The sequence below is a fragment of the Embiotoca jacksoni genome, unplaced genomic scaffold, assembly GCF_022577435.1.
Source record: "Embiotoca jacksoni isolate LCO1_2020_lvr unplaced genomic scaffold, fEmbJac1.0.p SCAF_12, whole genome shotgun sequence".
Taxonomy (NCBI): Eukaryota; Metazoa; Chordata; class Actinopteri; family Embiotocidae; genus Embiotoca; species Embiotoca jacksoni.
The window spans coordinates 15,392,051-15,413,500 of record NW_027185252.1 but is presented as its reverse complement, the minus strand read 5'-3'; the positions used below and the strand labels follow the sequence as shown (position 1 = coordinate 15,413,500).

Below are 21,450 nucleotides of genomic sequence, written 5' to 3'. Positions count from 1 at the left end.
TACAGCATTTCATGAAGTGGAATAGTTTGATTTAATCCCTGCTGGTAATCTTTCAGTGTTTCTAGGCAGAGCTTGCCCCACTCATCCCTTCATCCTTTCCAATTCACCTCTGTGTACCCTCCAATCCTGCTTGGCTCTCGCTGACCCTCACTGACAACCTCATACCACACAGAATGAGGTTAACTTTCTCCACAATCAAACAATACAACTAGTATGAATTGGGTTTGGGCAAGTATGTCTCCTTCTCCTAAAAGTCCTAAATTAGGTGAGGTGATTCTATCTATTTCTAGCTCTTTATCCTGTTTTTTAGACGGTTTTTGTTCAGCATCCAAACATGGAGCCATGGAGCACATTAAATGTGCAAGCTAACTCAAAAGATTGGTTTCCATCCTGTGATGCTGGTACAGATTCTACAGTCAGTTGGGTTGCAGAGATCCTAAAATTCTCAAAACAAGGGAAAATGAATTTGCACTAATTGTGATTTTTGTCAAAAACGATGCTGTGATTTTAGGGTTTGATCCAAAATGACTAAACAAAAACCTGAAACTAGACTGTGCAACATTTGAAGAAGTAACACAATCATCCAGTCACAAATAAGAAATTGAAATCATGAGGAATAGAAAGTCAGTGTAGAAAAAGGTTTGGTGCTAAACGTCACCTGGTCTGGTATTGACTGGCATCTTATCTTTGCTGATATTAGCAAATGTTTACGAAGTTGAGATAGATATGTCTGTATAGCTGCGGAGTCAGTTTGACTGCCTCTGTTATTCTTATCTCTGCTACACAGACCTTTATTCAGAAAACCTCACCTGGTCTCACTCTAATCTTAATCTTGAACAAAGAATGTATTTTTAAATCCTTGTACTCTTCAACTATCTTCCTATATTCCTTCATTATGTCATCTTTTCCTGTTGTACCTGATTCTATCTCACTTTTTTTTTTTTTTTTTTTTTTTACAGTTATTAAGGAAGAGGCACATTGGCAATGATATTGTCACCATAGTGTTCCAGGAGCCCGGGGCCCTTCCTTTCACTCCGAAAAGCATCCGCTCTCATTTCCAACATGTGTTTGTTATCGTCAAAGTCCACAACCCCTGCACTGATAACGTCTGCTACAGGTAAGTGGAACAAGCACACTGCTGGTTAGTAAAGAAAAGCAAGTATAAGAGAAAAACATTTGACTTTAATGGCTTGAAATCAAACCACCAAATATTAGAGCGCTTCACTGTGGGATGAGGAGCAAACTAATCTGCTCATACAGTTAGAGGAAATGTGTTGATCTTTTGATGGGCTTTGCATAAATGTCTGCATGCCAAATGGCTCTCCATGAACTTTTAAAGAACACTTAATTTGAAAGAATAATAATGATAGCTTGCTGAGTGCTTTCTGTGGTTTCTGTCATGACTTCATCGTAATGTGCTGGAATGACAAGGCTCTTTTGATCCGCTCAGTGATGATACAGTTATTATCTTCAGAGACACCTTAAAATTATGACTTACGACTCTGTCCTCGAGTGTTTCTGAAGTTGACTCTCGCTAATAACATAGCACTTGTTGAACAGAGCAAGATTAGTCTCTCAAGGAATCATTTCCCTGAAAGCCATATAATTTCAACAGTCCTCACATGGCTGCTCATTATACAGTTCAAGACCTCTTCACTTTGTTTTTCTTCACTGTCACCACCTCATTTGATTTACTGATTCCATGTTTTCCAGCGTGGCCGTGTCCAGATCTAAAGATGTGCCTCCGTTTGGCCCCCCCATTCCCAAGTCTGTAACTTTCCCAAAGTCAGCAGTTTTCAGGGACTTCCTGCTTGCCAAGGTCATCAATGGAGAGAACGCTGCACACAAGTCTGAGAAGTTCAGAGCCATGGCGACTCGAACGCGGCAGGAGTACCTGAAGGACCTCGCCGAGAACTTTGTCAGCACAGCTACGATAGACTCGGCTGTCAAATTCAGCTTCATCACCCTCGGAGCCAAGAAGAAGGAGAAGGTGAAACCCAGGAAGGATGCACATCTGTTCAGTGTCGGGGCCATCACATGGAGCGTCTGTGCCCGGGACTTTGGCCAGTCAATGGACGTGTACTGCTTGCTCGGCATATCCAATGAGTTCATTGTGCTCATTGAGGAGGACTCAAGAAACGTGGTCTTCAACTGCTCATGTCGCGATGTCATTGGATGGACTTCAGGGATTATGAGCATTAAGATCTTCTACGAGCGCGGCGAGTGTGTCATGCTGTCTGCCCACGACAACTGCGGAGAAGACATCCGGGAGATGGTGCAAAGACTAGAGGTAAGACCCTTAAAGACTCAACTCTACTAATCGCTGTTATTTTAGAGGCCTTAATGACTGCTGGATTCAACCACAGAGGAGACTATCTGATCATCTGTTGCATGTTTTATGCCCCCGTCTTCAGCGTCTGTTTCCAATCATACCATACAGAGATGTCAGAGAACAAAAGACATGAGATTAATCAGTTTTAAAACACTGCATCCCCCTCAGAGGGAGTAATTCATTCTGTGTTTGCACTGTCTGTGGCTAATTGAGGGTTTCGTCTTAGTTTGACATCTTGTTTATTTTGGATATAATGAGCACATTACAGTAAAAACAATTAAGCCGTCTACCGTTGGTGTGTCAAGCAGTTTTAATGGATTGGGCAAAGTGCAACCCAGGTTGGCACTAATACACAAACAGAAAAACCAACAGACAGAAAAGGAATCTAAACATCAACATCAGCAAAATAATGATTACACCTTTTGCCTGCTGAGTCACAGAATACCTTTTGTGGTTCAGGAAAATAAGAGAGACAGCGTCACAAAACATCTTCAGCACATATATAAAACATAATCTAGGCTGTAATGTCATGAGTTCCTCTACACCTGTTGCTTTGTTTGGTCCCATAGCAGTCACTGCTTTGGTTGCTCTGGTGATACTATGGTTGGCTTGATGGTTTCATCTCTAATATGGCCACCAGTTAGACATTAGTTGGTTGGCGCCCTGGGTAGATTTCAGGGCCTTTTTCCCTCCGGCTTGCATCGATTTACCTCGTTTATCTTCCAGTAGTTCATCGAATCTATGAAAGGTGTAATACTTGATCAGGTACTACATCTTTAGCTGGACTGCAGCAGGACCAGCCCTATAAATGCAAATATCTGTCACTGAGTGAGTGAATGAGGGAGAGAGAGAGGGATCAAAGTTTTGCCATTGGTTGGACAAATGATGGGACTTACTGTGTCCCTTTCAATTTCAAAGCTCTTCTTCCTGACCAGTTAGTCCATTTAGGGTCATGGTGGCAAAAGGAAAATCTGAGAATCCCAGATGTTCCCCGTTTCCTTCAACTTCCTTCAGGTCGTTCTGGGGGATCCAGAGCTGCTCCCGGGTCAACTGGGAGATCTCCTCAGTTTGTCCTGGACTGAGCTCAGGCTCTCGCCTTAGCTGGATGTACCTGGTAGACCTCCAATTGGAGGCGGCCAGATGCCTGAACCACCTCGACTGACTCCTCTCAATGTGAAGCAGTTATGACTCTGCTCTGATGGTTGAACTCCTCATCCTGTCACAGACAGCGAGGCCCGCCACCCTGGAGAGGAAAACTCATTCCAGTCGCTTGAATCTGTGGGCTTTTTCTTTCGGTCATGAACTCTGGGTCGAGGTGAGGGCAGGAATGTACACCGACTGGTAAATAGGGAGCTTTGCCTCACGGCTCACCTCTCTTCACCACTATAAGTCTGGTACAACAACCGCATTACTGCTGCGGCTTCTCCCAGCCTAATAACGTGAAAAGCCCTTGTTTGAGATGAATAGCCCTTTAGAGGGTCCAGACAGGTTTTGACCCTGTCTTGTTGTCCTTGCTATTGCAGCTTTATTGACTAGTGATAAGGGCGTGAAGACTGCTTTGCAAAACTGTTATTCCCAGTATCTAATAATGGGAGAGATACAGAGGAGTTCACCAGTAGTTTGAGTAATAGGAGTCTGTCACCACAGTGGCCCAGTAAATGTATAAAGACTGTTTCATACACATGCTGCATGGCCTCTTAAAAAAAATGGCCATCTTGACTTTAATTGGTGCAATGAAGCATTTTAATATGGGATAGTTGTGGAGAAACAAACAGTGTAGCTGTATTACTTACCACAAACACTGCTATTTTATATTATATATTTATATTATCATTATGCCAGCAAAACTGTTGCTCACTCAATTTACAATATGTCTGTCCTGTCAAGTCTCACAAGCTGCAGCTGTACACTGAGTGTCTGCTGTGTCTTTCACTGCCTTTTTCCAGTACTGGTCCTTGAACGTGAAACTGTAAAGCAGACTCACTGGAGTCCAGAGAGGATTATAGACCTCCTGTTGTTAGCTTTCTTTGGCTCATTGCACAGAATCCGCTGAGGTGCACAGTCAACCATTAAGGTCAGGCGGTTGCAGATGTTGACCCGCTCTTGATCAGGATAAACCATCATGAAATATTACCACATTTTCATCAGAGCCATTCCCTACAGCAGACAGTTCATTTAATGGAGTGAAAGATTAGCGATGACGTGATTTTGGAGGATATCTGGGTGCAGGTTTTGGAGGAGACAGTTTAAACAGGACACCAACCCACTTTTAAAGGGGGCGGTGGACACCGACACATTTTTGGCTCTGATAGACTAAGAATAGAGGACATTTGGCTTCATGCTACTTCACTCCTGTTGAGAGCTTCCCACTTAGTCCAAGTCCTCTCATCCCCATCTTGTGTTTCTGCCTTGACCATCTGTACAATTCCTTGGGTGCATTGTGTGATTTTTGTGTCACGTGGGTTTCTTGAAAACATAAGTCACACCTGGTTCCTCAGCCCGGACGCTGCATTGTTTCCACCCCTTGTGTTGCTGAATGGGCTTCCTAACCTACTTCCCATGGTGAGCTTATTCACTGAATCTCTAATCAGGCCACCTTTTGTTTCCTTGAAACAACATTTAGGTTGAATCCCAAAATTCAAACCTGAGCTGTGCCTGACCTTTATTTGTGCTTGCCTGCACGCCATCCCACACCTATCCCTTTTTTGGCAGCCTCATTAACCGTCTTTAAATTTCCAACATATTGCTCGCGAACAAATCGTTGATTCAGCCAGCAACATAGGACAGTCCATTTCCTGCTAGAAACCTGAACAAGACGGATTCTTCTGAGGATTACAGGAGGTGAAAATAAGTTTTATTATCACCACAGAAGTTCAGAAAAGCTAAAGATTTAGAACAAGTGAATTTTTCTTATCCGAACAACCTCAAAAAACACCAGAACATGAAGAAGCATTTACCATAATTAATCCTTAAAGGACACAGATGTCATTCACTGTCTTCTCCACTCATCATAAGAAAGGACAGAGCAGGATATATTTGCATTTGTGATTAGCCAAAGGACATCACTTCCTCATTCACTATGCTAATCTTCCCTCACATTTAGTGTCCACTTATCCAAAGGATTTCTGTGGAGTGTTTTAACAGGAGAAGCTCAGGAGAAGTCTCAAAAAGCGGGAGGCTGTTTGTGTTAGCCGTGCAGACAGCGGAGCAGCAGCATCAGTAGGCACATTTGGCTACGAGCTGACCGTGCATATTTTGTCCCAAAGGTGTCTGTGTTTTCCTAAATGCCCAGAGGTTGACTCGAGTCATGTTTCATTGGGTGGATTTACAGGCTGCCGGACCTGTGATGTAATGTGAACCAGAGTGAACAGATTGCCCAGTGTAACACAGAGTGTGAGAGCACAACTAAAAGCTTTGTGATAAAGTCCTGCTCTCCAGGGTGTTGCTGAGCTGGGTGGCCGCATGTTCGGCTTTTATGAGACAAGTTCTCTTGGCTCCGGTGCCGTATATTCTGGAACAAAGTACAGACAATCTACTCTATTTTTGTGTGTATTTATTCATTTACTAACAAAAGCAATCGACATTGTATTGATCTGAGTGACAGAAGAGCCAAAGTAGTTGATGAAGATAAACTCTTTAGAGGAGTTTTCTAATAGTTTGTCTATTTATTATTGTTATATCTTGATTGGAGAACCATCTACAGTAGCATTGAAACAATTCATCCATTTATCGATTATTCAATTGATGGACAATTTAATCCGCAACTATTTTGATAATTGACTAATCATTTTAGTGATTGTTCAAACAAAAAATATCAAATAATCTGTGCTTGTTAACTGTAATGATTTGAAGCTTTCCTTGTTATTTTTGATTATAAATTGAAAATCTTTAAGTTTTGAACTGTTGGTCGGACAAAAGAAAATTTGAATGTTATGTTCAATTTTACCGGCCATTTTTAGCAAATTTCTGAAATCTTACAGATAAAACTATTAATTGAAATCAGTTTAAGGGTTCCAACAAATGGTCATTTTCATTACTATTATTATTGTTAATAACAATGTATCATATAAACGGTCTGAAAATAGTTCAGATTGTCATATTTGGTGATTGTCAGTGAGCCCCTTGGTGTTCAGTATCCGTCTAAATCATCACCATGTTGAGGTTTTATGAGTTATTTTGAACATTAATGCCTTGCTATAGTTACTGTTTCCCTATTAAGTAAAAGTGTTTCTTCATTACATTAGAAGTGTTTCTCTTGGATTCAGATGTTGATCCCTGTTACAAACACACATACTGCCATGAGGAGATGACTGGATTAACCAATCAGTGATGCTGTTGGTTTTTTTTTAAGTCTAGTAGAATGACAAGGTTTTGTCCTGTCTGTGAAACGTGCCTCCACAGACGGTATCATCAGTGTTAAAGCCATGTCACACCTCCCACTCAACGCCAGCAACACCCAAGATAGTGTTTGTTCCTTTAGGGTAGTTTTGTAGTTTTATGCCACCCGTTATTAAAGCCCATTATTTGGTTTTGCGTAGAAACACTTTGGTCAGTGGGTCTCACACATACATTCTCACTGCCAGACTTCATGTGACTATTCTTATCAGAATAACTTTATAGGCCACAAATCCCTCCTGTGAGATAATGAGTGTCCTGTTAGATTCAGGCATTATGGATTGTGGATGGCCATTCAGAGGAGAACCTGAGCACATTCACTTTGTGGTTGGACTGAATAAAGGACCCTAATGACAGCATTTAGAAAGCTATTATTTAGACCTAGTGGATTTCTGACAAAGGGCAGTTTGATTCATGGTCCCTGACACCCAGGCCAATGTCATACACAGACCATTTACCTCCAGACTTTACCCCAGACAACTTCACATCTCCAGTTTCTCTTGGCCTCGATGTTTTATGCAGAATAATCATGTATTTTTAGTGAATTCCTTATTGAAGTTAATACAGTTTTAGTGTCATGTTTCATGAAGAGGACTCAGTTACTGCATGTTGTTGGAGTCCCCTCTCGAAAAACCGGGTTGGATTTCTGCTAGTGTGAGAATCTGAGAAAGTGTTGACAATCCATAGTGCGTGTTAATGTGTCCCTGAAGCCACCTGCCACTCTGAAGCGAACGGAGGCAGTCACCCGCAACTGAAGCAAGACTAATCTGATGGGTGATTAAAGCTCAGTGGATGCAGTGAGTTTTACTTGTTGTTGTCATAAGACAGGAAACTGGGCAGTCCTACTCTGCATGTGCACATCACTGTGCACAGTATGTAAGCTCAGTCAGTTTATGTCATCAAGGTGCACAAAGATAGGCCACAGCTGTGGTTTTCATCTCTACTTTCATTGGTAGTCATGCGCTCTACTGGAATATTGCTGCTGAAGTGAGTAGTTTGCCTGAACTTGGTCTGAACCTGAACTGCATTAAAGCAAAGGATTATGCCAGGCTCCCACTGAGCAAAGTGAGCAACTTCATTTGCATGCGAGTACATGATTGAACGAGAACCAACTTTAAGTTTCATCCAAGCACGCAACACACTGGCCACCGAGGATCCCTGGGTAGAGTGTCAAGTCTCTGGCTGCGGTCTCCAAAACTGCAAAGAAAGGGTCAAAGTGAATCCTCTTTTCATGCTGGATAGAAACTAAATGTGTTCATTCACTGCCAGTTGATGCAGATTATGTGTTTGTGTTTATATGTTGTGCTCCAAGTTCTTCCTAGACATTAACGGGGGCTAATGGACTCAGCTCAGTGGACAAATCCATGTTTCAGGGGCCAATTAAATTCTCATTCCCGATGCAGCATCCACAAAGCTACTGTAGTTACTGTCCACAGAGACGCGCGTGTATTTGTGTGAAGTGAATATTTTTCCAGCTGTCTCTGAGCAGTTTTTTCATTAAATCTATTTTTTTAAATGCTCTTTGAATTAGCCAAACAAACATGCTCGGGCACTTCTGCCCGAAGACGGGTTTTTTACTCTTCAGATGCTTTGATAGTGTTTTTCTTCTGTGTGCATGTGTTTGTTTTGTTATAAAAACCCACACATCTTGGACAAAAGAAGCAAAGCATAGACTGTTGTTGGAAGATCCAGAAAGCTCTTATTAGAGAATATTAAGATCACTCATCATCCGGTCTTTCTGTCTATTTTATGCATGCTTTCTATTTCCTCTCTGTGGTTGTGTATTGCACTTTGTTTTCACATAAAGTGCCTGTAATGTCTCTTGATCAGGGCAATTCAAATGAAATTGAAGGGCTTTTATTGCAGATAATGAACAAATCCATTTTGATTCTGATTCCAGATCACCACCAGAGGTTGCGAGACATCAGAGATGACTTTGCGTCGAAACGGCCTCGGCCAGCTCGGTTTCCACGTCAATTTCGAGGGCATCGTGGCCGATGTGGAGCCCTTCGGCTTCGCCTGGAAGGCAGGGCTGCGACAGGGCAGCCGACTGGTGGAGATCTGCAAGGTGGCTGTAGCTACTCTCACTCACGAGCAGATGATTGACCTGCTGCGGACATCTGTCACTGTCAAAGTGGTTATCATCCAGCCTCATGAAGACGGCACTCCTCGAAGGTAAATTCTCTCTTTTTTTCCTCAATACCGTGTGCAGAGTTCCTGCTGTGTTAAGATTTTGGCTGTTATGTTGTGGTTAGCAAGACAGAAGCAGGCGCTCCTTTAAAAAAAAAATGTATGACATCGTAACAGATGACAGTTTCCCTCTCTCATTTCTCCATGCAGCTGGGGTAAATAAGCTTGACATTTTCTCTCATGTTTGAGATGATTAGCATAAAGAAATGCTTACATACTGTTTGTGTAGTACCAGGGTTGATGTTGTTCTCCACTGATTTCTCTGGAGAGGATTCGCTCTTCGTTGAGAGAGAAAGCTCCAGCAGGGCCGTAGAATCAGACATGGACAGTCAGTGTTTCTCACTAATGATAATGAGAGGAGCCTTTTGATTAATGGCTCAACTCTCACTGCCATTGTTTGACAGCTCACATTTGCAGATTGCGTTTTTTCTATCCTTGCACCTTGTTCTATTCAGCAATTAAGATGGGAGTGTTCGCCTTTTTAGAGACACACACGCATGGGAAGAGTCCGTTGCTCCCACAATAAAAAGAGAGAAGCATATTTCAGACGATCCTTTGTGATGGGAGGAGATGAAGGTCTGTCTAAGACGCTTGTTCTGGAAGCACATCTGCTTGTTTTGAGACAGGCAGTCCTGTGAAATCGTATCCGTCACTCTTTCACACTCACATTTTTCGACATCTTTGTTTTGTTTCGGCTTCAGGCTGACAGATTTGTGTACCAGAAAACGCTGGTGCCACTTTGTCACAAATAACCACAGCAGAATGGCTCGACAATGTGCGGAAAGAATACCTAAACATAATCCCATTTTCTGTTTGTGATGTTGCAAGTAACACTTATGTTGTTAGCTAATCATTGAAACGAGAAACATGTGAATGACAAGAAATAATAAATCTTCTATTTATTTTTTTTTTGTATTTCTAAGCCAATCAACAAAAGTGTTGATCAGAGTTTTGATAAATCCCTGATGAGTGAGCGATTTTAGATTCTCTTTCATGTATGTTTTTGGTAAATGATATTAGTAGCAGCCTTGCTAAATATTCTGAATGAATATGAGCTTCAGCAGCTGTGTGTTTGTGTGCGTCATAATGTCGTAGACTGCATAGTAGGCACGTGTTTAATTGTGCTTCAACTTTGCGTTCTGGTCTGGCAGCCGAGGAGGAACATATTTGCTGCCCCAGATGGTGAGCTAACGGGCCTCGTCTGCGAATCCAACGCAGCAGCCACTCTGGCAGAACCGACGTCTAATCCTCTTACCAAGATCGGCGATGATACATGATGATACAATCCTAATCGCAGTTCAGAGAAGCAGAAAGCAGACAAAACAAACATCTTCCAAAACTGGTTCTGTATCGGCGAACGCATGTCCAGCTCCACGGAGCTGTGGTTACAGGATGGAGGATTTGGTAAAGGAAGCTTCTCACATGGTGTCTGTGCCAGTGAAGGACGTCTGGCCGGGTTTGACTGACACCACTGAAGTCTGTGAGGCCACAATGGACAGCCAATCAGAGATAGCTTCAAAAATATCAGAAGTGCTCCCTACCACTGCACCCAAACGCATGTATTTAGTACTTATGATGCATAAATGCTTAAGCTTGACCCATATATTGCGTTTGCTAACAGATGCATCTGGCAGATTAGTATGTGTTTCTAACCACGCTTGTCAGTGTTGTTGAGCCCCATTTCACCGAAACACATTTTCTCATGGACGTCTCATGAGAACCAAACGGCTTCATCGAGGGTCCTGTGAAATTTCTCCCAAGGCTCCAACAAATCAAGAGGTGAGAGGTCGGGTGAAGAATCTCAAGAGCTTGCAACTCTTTTCGCTGCTGCGTCTTTGAGTTGCTAAAGTGTTGCAGTCAACAATAAGTGCTCCAGTTTCTCCACTATTATCTCAAAGGAAAGGAATTCAACGGGGGCCCAGCGGCCCCAGTCAGTCCCCCTGTGGCCACAGAGATGGGGGTAAGTCTGGCAACAATGGACAAGACTCTCATGACCTCCAGACAATGTACTCTGGCTCCACACTGCTGCCATGGCAGGGACATTTTTTTTCACAAGCACATGCAGAGGCGAGAGGTAGCGTGCTTCCTCTTCACTGTTTTTAAACTGTCCGAATATTGTTGTGACTCCCTCATGTTCAGCGAGGACTGGCATTTTCATCTTGTGGCTAAGATTATTTGCAAGTTACATTGACAAATGTAAAAAATCAGGACCACTGTGTAGCACGGTTTTGTGGCAAACCTCTTCAAGCTGTTTATGCCCTAAACGGTTTCACCGCTCTCGGTCTTGAAGCCAGAGGAGATATGGCTCTAATATTAGCCTTACCTAGTGCTGTATTTATTTACACTCGGGGCAGGATGTGGTTTTTTAGCTCCGTGCAGTACCAGCGGCTTTTCCATCATCACTCTGAAAAGCTTTAAACAAGTTCAACATGTTAGCCTTGGATCAAACTAATGAGAAAAAGATGAAGAAGATTAGCTCTTTGAAACAGGAATGTGATGTACAGAACATTGTAGTGATTGTGTGTTTTGGTATGTGGTCATCAGAGACGTCAGAGTAAACAAAAGGATCAGTACAATATGGACTAAAACGCATGATTATTACAAGGCACACAGAAACAGAAAAACAGTTGCTGCATGGACAGGGATTATTTTATTTTTTTACACAAGCCTTTTTATGTTCTTTATAATAGCATTTTGTGCACTGTAGGTTTTGCTCATAAAGGTTTGTGTTTGAAATAATGGCTAACCTGAATTTTAAGTGGGTTCAACCTGCGCCAGAATCCTGCTGATAATGAGTATTGCCTATGACATTCAGATGGCCACTTGTGACCTTTCCTTTTGAAGTGTCATCAGACTTGTCGTTGCGGATTTTCATCTGGTCTGAAGTAAAGCCGGATTTCTCACTTCCCATGCCAACACCCTGCGAATGGAGCACCGCCACACCAAAACCCGGAGGATCTGCATCACAAATTGCTCGGCTTAATCCCCCGCTCATTCTTCACAGGAGCTCTTTATTTCTCTTTTGATCGAGTTTGCAAAGAAATCATTGAAAAGAGTTTCCCCCCCCCCCCCCCTTTGCTATTCTTTACACTTTTCAGCACACCTTATTTAAAAACCTTTTGACAACAGTCTGCAAAGACCTGGTGGAGGTCACAACCTCTGTGACTCTTTGCTGTGACATGGACTCTGACTGTGGGAATGGATTAGTATGTCCCTCACTCGCCGGCCCTGTCATTAGAGTGACAGCTCTTTGACTGAGGTCTAAGGTCCTGTTGTCACACTGATCTATTGTAATGCGTTAAGAGCCAATGGCTGAAGGAGCTGATTGTTCACTAGTAACAGTCTGCTAACTAACCTTAACTCTTTTAATTGTCTACTTTATCGAGATGTTGTTTCAGTAATGTCACGTCAAATTTTGGCGATTGTGCTGTCAAATTATTGCCCCTAATAAATTACACGTAACTGTGTTTAGTTGACTGAATGTTAGTTTTAAGTTGTAGATGATGGTCTCTGCGAGCTTATGTGACCTAATTTACAGCCACTCACATGAAGCTGAAGGAGTGCAGCTGCAGTGCTCGGTGGAATCTAGAGGAAGCAGACAACATTATTTCTCACCAGTCTCTTGCTTCCTTTCCCTCCTTATTGCTGGCTGGGTTTTGTCTAACAGACTCTCCTCTACCACCAGCCTCCAGCTCAGGTTTTAACTGTTGACCAAACACCCGTTTCCTGCTGTTCCTCTGTGATTTATACAGAGTGAGTCCAAGTCGCCACCCCTATACATTGCAAACAAGAAGCACACTCCACATACATCAGGCCGATATGAAGGCTGTTCCCACCTCCAGCCAAGTTTGTAATGTTGCAGAGGGAGGACATTAGGATCATAAGAGAAATTCTCCTTGTCACTTCACGGCCATTCTGGTGCAAAAAGCACAGCAAGGGACAATGGCTGAGACCTTTGCTGTTGACAAGCTGTTAGCTACGTTTAGCTTATTCAGGGCGTAATGACGTGTGGCAACCTGGCATGGCCCCACACACACACACACACACACACACACACACACTCACACTCACACACACTCACACACTCACTTAATCAAGGTAATGAGTGGATTAGCGGCCCTGTTAAAAAACAATTGACCATCAGTCTGGAGGATTTAACACTCTTGTTAGCATCCTGAACAAAAAGTGATTGAAGCACCTCGGGTTACGCAATGAAAGTAGTGGGATAAGGATTGTATCTATTGAATCGCTGCTCTCTACGCTCTTATACATATACAGCAGCTTCATCCAACTAGATAGATTGCTTTTTCATTCATGGACATGTCTGATTGCCGGATGTCGTAATGCCTCTCATTACCCCACCCCCCACCCCACTGCCCCATATATCGAACCCGTCATGCATGCAACATACATACAGTAAATAATTTATGTTCACTGTAAGATGTGATGGATGTAGTCCTCCATCACGGATGAGGCCAGCTTAACTGTGACACTGACCAGATGTGAGGGACATGGCAGAGGAGGAAGCAAAGGATGCGAAGGATGATCTTTTAGTTACATCTTATAACACCCACAGCAGCAGTTGGAGGCCAGCTGTAAACAGCCCAGCTACCCATGGCCCAGTTTGATGAAAGGGTCTCTCTGAGATGGATTACTCACCCCCTTCACCGCAGCCTTTGCAATCAGACAATGCGCCCTCCTCAAGCCCCACAGTGTGTACATATATGACCACGGCCAAGTATACAGAGCCTTCCACCCTCCAGTGGATGCTAGAAAATGGATTTAGGGAGGGGGGAGGGGGGATGCAGTGTAATCATTAGGGTCATGCTTGAGATGCTTTTGGAGAGCTAGCAGAGCGCCCAGACTGTTTAACCCTGACCCACCACCCGGTAAACCCCCCCCCCCCTCCCCTCCCAAACATACACACCGAGCCTCTGCCCAGCCCCAAAGATTAATGTTGCATGAAATGGCATCACAGGCCTTGTCCATCCCCGAGATCTTTGGTGTTGTTCGCAGTAATGGGATGGAGATGGAGAGGCGAAAAGTCTCCTATGTCGAGGGAGAGACTCTGGTTGAGAAGCGAGCTGAGATTTTCATCTCTATTAAAATAGTTAAAATGTTTTCTACTTTGATCTCTGACGTACATGTGAGCGCTGGCTCTGCACATGTTTGTTCATGTTTGTGTTTTTATTGTTGTCAGTGTGCAGGCATGTGTGTGCCTACAGGAAGACACTCTCTATCTAGTTGTCTGCCTCAGGCTGAATATTTATGACAGCATTTGTGTTTTGTGGTGTAGTCATGGTGACAGAAAATATGAATACTTCACCTCCCCCTGGGGGTCAGCGTGTTGTACAGTGACAACCCACATATGTCATTAAATTGTCAATTTAATGGCCAAAAAAAGAATGGAATACATTACTTCAAGATGCTTTGGTGTAAGATTAAACTTAAGTTTTGTTTTTTTAAGATTAAGGTTAAGAGATGATATTTTAAATGTTGTCATCATTCAGAATACCTTCCCATAAAATGTAATGCTGCTGTAACCTTCATCCTCAGCTCATTGATGACCTTTAACCTTTGTTTCCTTCCCAATCCTACCTCTCAGGGGCTGCTCCGAGCTTTACCGCATACCAATGGTGGAGTACAAGGTCGACAGCGAGGGCACACCCTGTGAATACAAGACACCCTTCAGGAGAAACACCACCTGGCATCGGGTGCCCGCATCAGCTGGACCCGCTCTGTCCCGAGGCTCGCCCACTCAGGGTCCCGACCGGCTGCAGTGCCAACAGATCCTCCAACAACACCAGGCAGCTATCCCTCGAAGCACCTCCTTCGATAGGAAGTTACCAGATGGGTCCAGGTAAACGCCCCTTACTCTCTCCACTGCCTTTCTTCACTTATTTGCTTCTGGCCAGAGTTTTACATATAAAGGGTTTAAAGCAACTCTTGAGACATATGGGGAAGTTTAGAGTGATCAGATGATAGTAAGGTAGCAAGGTTGCATAAACAAAGACAAGACTAGACTCTAAAAGACTATGAATTTACAGAGGAATTCACTTTTCACTGTCTCAAATGAATCCACACAAATAAAAGGGCAGTCTTCAAGCTTAAAGGTCCCATATTGTGTAAATTCAGATTTCAATTTATTCTTTGATTATAAAGCAGGTGTTGCAGCTCTTTAAATACTCTGACAGTGTTCAGACTCAGTCCACAGAGAATAGTACACAGTCTGAATTCAGTGACTGTGTGTTTTGATCAAGCTGTTTGGACTACTGTGAGTTTGTGACGTCACAAACTCATGCTCATGTGCACCATCAGCACAACCCACTGTCCAACCTTTTATCTGGAAGAAGCACCAAGTAATCATTCTGTCATGGCACTAGCAAGCTACAAGACCAAAGAAAACCTTTGATTGGCCAGAAAGGATCATTGATGTCAATGCCCTTTAAAGACACGGGAACAAACAGTCTCTTCTTGGTAGAGCTACAGGCAGAGTGCTAAAGAGAGGAGATGTACAACTATATTGAGATGATGAGAAAATGACTGTATTTTGGAAATCAAGCCTGCAAATATAACACTGGTAATGTGTAAATTATGGGACCTTTAAATATGATCTCCATTATCTCATGTAAAAGAACAAACTACTTCTTGTTTACTTGTACAGTTCATGAATGTTACCTTCCCACTGAAGGTTTTGACCACAAGCTAACCTTTTCAAGTCTCTTCAGTTTGAAGCTTTTACCACATATAACATGTATATAACACTTCAATGGAAGTGGTGGTAAGAATGACACCAATGCCCACAAAACATTACTGAAATAACAATGAACAAAATTCATGGCAAGATCAAATCTGAGGAATATTGTGTACGGGTAAGTAAAGAGAGGTAGTGCAAAAATTCAGTAAACAAACGAACAAAAATTGCCTGTGAGACAATTTTGGAAGTCAACCTTTCTGATCAAGACCTTTCAGAAAGCTCTGCTTTGCAAAACTCACGATCAAACAACACGGCACTCAAAAGAGCCAATCCTTTCAGATGAAATCTTTGAACTCTCAGCCTTTCTCATTTTGAAAAGAGCCCCAGTAACAATTTTAGGAGCTCTTATTGTGTTCAGTTATTTGCATCCATATGAATGGAGCATTTTAGTCAAATTAATTCACGGCTTTGCTTTCATCTCCCTTCAGATGATAAGGCCACACTCAGACTTTGTTCCTGTCCTAGGCTGTGTCTCTTTTTGGACATCTCCATCGAGCCATGTAAAGAAGCGATTTGTTCATTCTAATGAAACCCCTACAGTCGTGATAACCTTTCCAGCGTGTCACACCGACCCCCCCTGGTGTTGCCTGTTCTGACTATACTGGGATAATGGCCGCCTTCTCTGCCTAATCAGTTGCTGGCAGTGGGAGCGCTCCATCCTCCCTCGCTCCAGTTTCTTTCTCTCTCTCCGTATCCCTCCCCGCTCCCTCCCTCTTCCTGCACCCTGCCGAGGAGGAGGTGATAGGGACACTGACACGGCTCAGCTCATCTCATCCAATTACTGCAGAAACAAAGAGAGTGCTCTTCCCCGGACCACAATATGTAGCACCCCGGAGGGAGAGGCAGTGGAGGAGGGGGATGAAGGAGTCATAGACTTGAGAGGAAGACAGGAGGGGAGTATTATAAAGTCACATATTCTCCAGGAATAAATCAACAATTGTTTGAGTGGTTTGGCTATTTTGAAAAATAGACAATTCGATTTAAAAAAAATTTTTACATCACACCAAGTTAATTGTATCAGAATATTACAATATGTGTGAGAGTGATTTCAAATTGTTGAAATAGATGGATAAAAGTATCTTGATGAATAAATAGGTTGCTAATATAATCAGCTTCTACGTCTCTAGATGTTAGCAGTGCGAGTGAAAGCTGAACAGACCAAACAGTTTAAACTCAAATGAACACGGCTGGAACCTGACAGGTGGTTTTTGATGGGAGGAGACCACTGGACTACAGGGCGCATATAAATCTTTAAAGCTCAGATGAAGCATCATCTTATCCACACGTATAGCTAACACCATAAAATATGATGCCTACTATGCAGACCAACCCCTAATCTCTGTCCCTTCAAATGGTATTGCAGAGCAGAGAGAAAAGATTGCATTCAATATCCCCCCTGAACTTTCAGGAGGGAAGAGGAGAAGGAGAACAAAAAGCAGCTGCTGCTGTTTCACATTTAAGTGCCTGGATGCGGTCGAGGAGACTAACACTTCAGCCGGAGAGGAAATGTAGCAATCTGGGCGATGCGTTTGTTGATGTGTGACCACGATTGAGTTACTGACAGTTTAGTTTCCCATGGACGTCCAGACAAAGGAAACTTCATGACAGAGGAGAAGGTGTCAATGCTAAGAATTTTTCACCTTCTGAATGGACATTTATATTTAGATTTTTGAATCATGAGGCTCGACTGGATTGTTTTCATTAGATTTATCTGCACGATCTTTGGATCCAGCTTTGTGCATGTGACAAAAGAAAAAAACATGGTTTTATCAGCTGGGAAATCAAGTTTAATACAAACCCAATCCCAAACCCATTAGATAAGCAAATATATAAGTAAAAAAAGAAGCAGATATGAACAGTATAGAATATCCAACAAGACTTGGCTGGAGACTTAATGTGAAAGCCATCCTGCCTATGTTATTGTAGTCTTATTTCCGTCCAGTCATCTAACCTACTTTGGTGTGTTGGTTAAAGGGAAGGCCTCGAGGCAGCAGACATAACTTGTATGCAGTGTTTATTTTCCTCTCCAGACCATCGGCCGCAAGTTTTTCCTGGCCACGCGAAAGTAAGCAAAGAAACCTTTCGTCCCAAGATAACCAGTCAGGTCAGGGCAGTGATATGCACTTTGGACCGGCAGAGCGAAGATGATGGTCAGACCAGTCGAACTCAATGACTTAACTTCATTAACAGGCCATGTGTGTGTTGATGATTGAAGAGTAGGAATCTCAAAGTTCCCCTCACATTCAGGAGCTCCTTCTGCCTGGAAATTACATACAGTGAGGGTTTCACCATCTGGACGACTCACTGAGGCTTATTACCATAACTAATCCCTTCTTCTGTTTGTCTTTGGAGAACAAGACACCTTCTCCCTCACTGAGAGCTCCCGCATTTTTTTAGAGATTATTCACGGTGCTCACATGCAGACGACTGTTGTGCAGCGTGACACCCAATAATAATGTTGTTAATGTGAGGGAAAAAAGTTATTCCAGTTTCAGCAATTTGTGCTTCTAGTGTCAAAGATCAGAAGAGGTAAATTGAATAGACAAACAGTTTAAAAAAAATCTATACAAATAGATTAGAGCTGAAATTATTAGAAGTATAAACAATTTCTACAATTAACTTATCTTTTTAGTCACTTAACAAGCACAAATATGTAGGTTACAATCCCTTAGGTTAAATCTTCAACAGTATGTAATTTGAAGATGCAACCTTGTGCTCTGGGAATTTAATAAATTAGTACGCAATTTGTTGCAGCCCAAATTATAGATATTCATATCATTGAATACTTTAGTTTTGACCAGTTCTGGTAGTATGTTCAACACTTGTGAATCTTTTGTCCCTCTGTTTCTGCAGGATGATGCAGGATATGGAGAATCCCCAGGTCACCTCATGTAACAAGGGAGACCAGCACTACCGCAGCTCCCCCAGTAACCAGTCCTCCTCCAGTGATCCAGGACCCTGCGGCAGCAGCACCTGGTCCCAGCAGCCTGGATATGATGGGTACAGGACCGCAGCAGTGTTGCTTTTATGAAATAGCCTCAAAGTAGTCCCTTCAGGATTATGCGGTTTTACTGTAATGAATGCAACCACAATCAGTCCTGGCACTATTTCGGAGAACTTGCAATTTTGCAAAATGACAGCAATTTTTCCGCACAAAATGACCGAATCATCAGTGCACTTTTGGCCAGTCGTCACAGGTTTTTACAGGATGTGATCTAACAAAACAATAAAATTGTGCCTGCTTCTAATACCACATCCAGAGCATAAAAGAGGGAAGATGGAAGATAATGAGTTTCGTGTATGAGATTTCTTTTTTTAGTTAACATGCATTATTATAGTTTCCATGCAGTCATCTCAAAGCTTTGGTTTCATGATTTCATTCAGAAGAACATAAAGTCTACGTCAAACATAAAGAGGTACATTTTAATTTTCAGCTGCAGGTTACAGCCATTAGAGATCTAATCCAAGTACAGTAAAGTATAACTTTGAGCACATCTCTCTCCCTCTGTTCAGAAGATCTCAAAAGGATGAGCACTTAAGGATAATAGGAAGTAATTATAAAGAATTCTCTCTTGTCCTTCAGTATCTCCAACTGCGAGTGAAGTGCCACTTTAGAAAACTACACTGCAATTTTGGAGAAAGCCACTAAAAAGAAATTTCTGTTTAAAAAAAAAACAAAAAAAACAACAATCATAAGAGACTGAAATGTTTTTAGAGGACGAGGCATTGTAGCATCTGTCAACATGAATATTTTCACCACAATTTATTTTTCTTTTCATAAAATGTTCCGGTTTGCTTATTTTGTCCCGTTAAAAATGCACAGTAGATCCTTTTCAACACATTTCCCTTCATTTTATTTTCAATTATATAATGGTTTGTGGGGCAACAAAGCCTGCAGACTGCGCAGGCGTAACATCTGTCAGGCCGAGTCTCGTATCCATCAGAGACCCACGTCTGTCTGTGAATAGTTACAGACCGTGACAGTAGGCTTCCCTCCCCGACTGCTGCCTTTCTGTCAGACGCCTCAGAAGTGCACTGAACTCTCGAGGACCGGTGTACCCCGTCAGAGTTGCCTCGATGCAGAACGACAGACGTCATGACTCACCGACTGATCTGCGGTTAGAGTCGTCGTTAAAGATCACGACGTGCTGTGGCCTCTGTTCATCTGCTGTCACATTTATTAGCTCTTTAAGCTTTAATTAGGACCGGCATTGAAACATTCGCTGCTCTTCCCCTTTTGTCAAGAGTAAGAGAGAGCGCCTAGCATGCCGAGTCGAATGAAAAGAGGTCTCTTGTTAGTGCTGTCTGGCACCTTCTTTATTCTATTATAAGCTCAAGTGATTTGACCTTAAACGATCTTGAGCTAATTGCTGTACATCTGTGGCAAATCTATTGAAGCCTTTCTCTGACTCGCATACAGAGATCACTCTGTAAACAGGAAATCATTTACAGCCCATTGTCCTCCTCTCTCCTCCTCCAGTTGTCCTTCCCCTATCCTCCATGAGCGGCCAGGGGACATCCAGGGAGGGGACGGAGAGATCCACCGGGAGAGGGAGCCCACTCTGGAGAGGACCAGGTCTGCAGGTGAGTACTATGTTCCTTCATTGAAGCGGTAATGATTCAAATGAATATCATGACTTTGGACAGGCAAGTAACCTGTTTTTTTTTTTTGTGGCTCCACAGAGGCCAAATGGCACATCCCCTCCACTAAGATCCTGAACCCTCTGAAGCAAAGGGAAGGAGGAAAGGACTCACCCAACAAGCTTTCCAGGGTAATGGTCTGATCTACTTTAATTTCACCTGACATCCATATGACATTTAATGGAAGTTTAGAGATCTTTTTTTTGGAGAGTATTTGACAGCTCTGGATTTGATGCAGCCTCTAAGTGTGCTGTGTTTGCAGGAGAGTGCACTGCCCGGCTCGGCACGGTCAGGCCTGCTTTACCCTCCACCTTGTGTGTTTGAATCAGGGTGAGGTCAGATTGCCCTTGTTTATGGGCTCTGCAGCAATCAGCAGTTCAGTTGGGGTGTTGGGTTGGGATGTCCACTTCGTCCCCTCTAGACGCTCTTTGCAGTTATCGCTTTCCCTTCATCAGCATGCTAACGGGCGTCTCATCTCATCACGTTTCTGGTTGTCTCACACTTTTCTGGGACACATTTTCCTCGAAGGTTGAATATATTAAGTACCTTAGCCTCTCATTTCCCCTCTCTCTATATTCCCCTCTATCTCTCATTTATCTTTTTTTCTTCTTTCCCCTTTGATGCTGGAGGCACACACACACCTAACAACTTCTTTCAGCCACTGTTGCATTAACCCAGGCCAGAGGACACACATTTAAACTGTATGTCCCTAATTCTTAGTGCTTTTTTTCCAATGGTTTTTGAGGCAGTGATTTAAGTTGCCTTTGTGTTAAGCTCAGCATAATGAAGACAGCAGGACAGTTCAATCCATTGTGACTCATTGTTTATATTCTCAAATTAAGTATTACTGTTAACACCCTTCACTATAAGCCTGTGTTGCTAGTTAGCACATTGATTTGTGGGGCTGCTGATACACGTTGTTGATACATTGATGTGAAGTTGGCCTGGCTTTGAATATTTTACTCTGCCTCTCCGATGAGAAAATAGTTGATGAAAACATTATAGATCCCCTCATGGCTGGTTTAAGAGCCAGATTGTGTGGATTTCCCAAATGAGTACCAGAGTTTAAGAGGTCACTCACAAAGTATGTGACTTTCAGCATTATTACTGTCAACCACCCGACACTATAATCGGC

The 21,450-nt window shown here is 42.7% G+C and overlaps 1 protein-coding gene across 3 annotated transcripts in view; it reads left to right on the top strand.

Moving 5' to 3' along the window:
* The window catches only part of sipa1l2 (signal induced proliferation associated 1 like 2), an 80,009-nt gene that overhangs the window by 40,974 nt on the left and 17,585 nt on the right, over positions 1 to 21,450 (top strand). For all 3 annotated transcript variants that reach the window (XM_069145057.1, XM_069145059.1, XM_069145058.1), the window contains exons 7-13: positions 960 to 1,117; positions 1,714 to 2,290; positions 8,628 to 8,902; positions 14,523 to 14,777; positions 18,528 to 18,674; positions 20,155 to 20,258; positions 20,358 to 20,446. In XM_069145057.1, the coding sequence (XP_069001158.1) occupies positions 960 to 1,117; positions 1,714 to 2,290; positions 8,628 to 8,902; positions 14,523 to 14,777; positions 18,528 to 18,674; positions 20,155 to 20,258; positions 20,358 to 20,446 (1,605 nt within the window). The remainder of the gene's footprint in view (positions 1 to 959; positions 1,118 to 1,713; positions 2,291 to 8,627; positions 8,903 to 14,522; positions 14,778 to 18,527; positions 18,675 to 20,154; positions 20,259 to 20,357; positions 20,447 to 21,450) is intronic.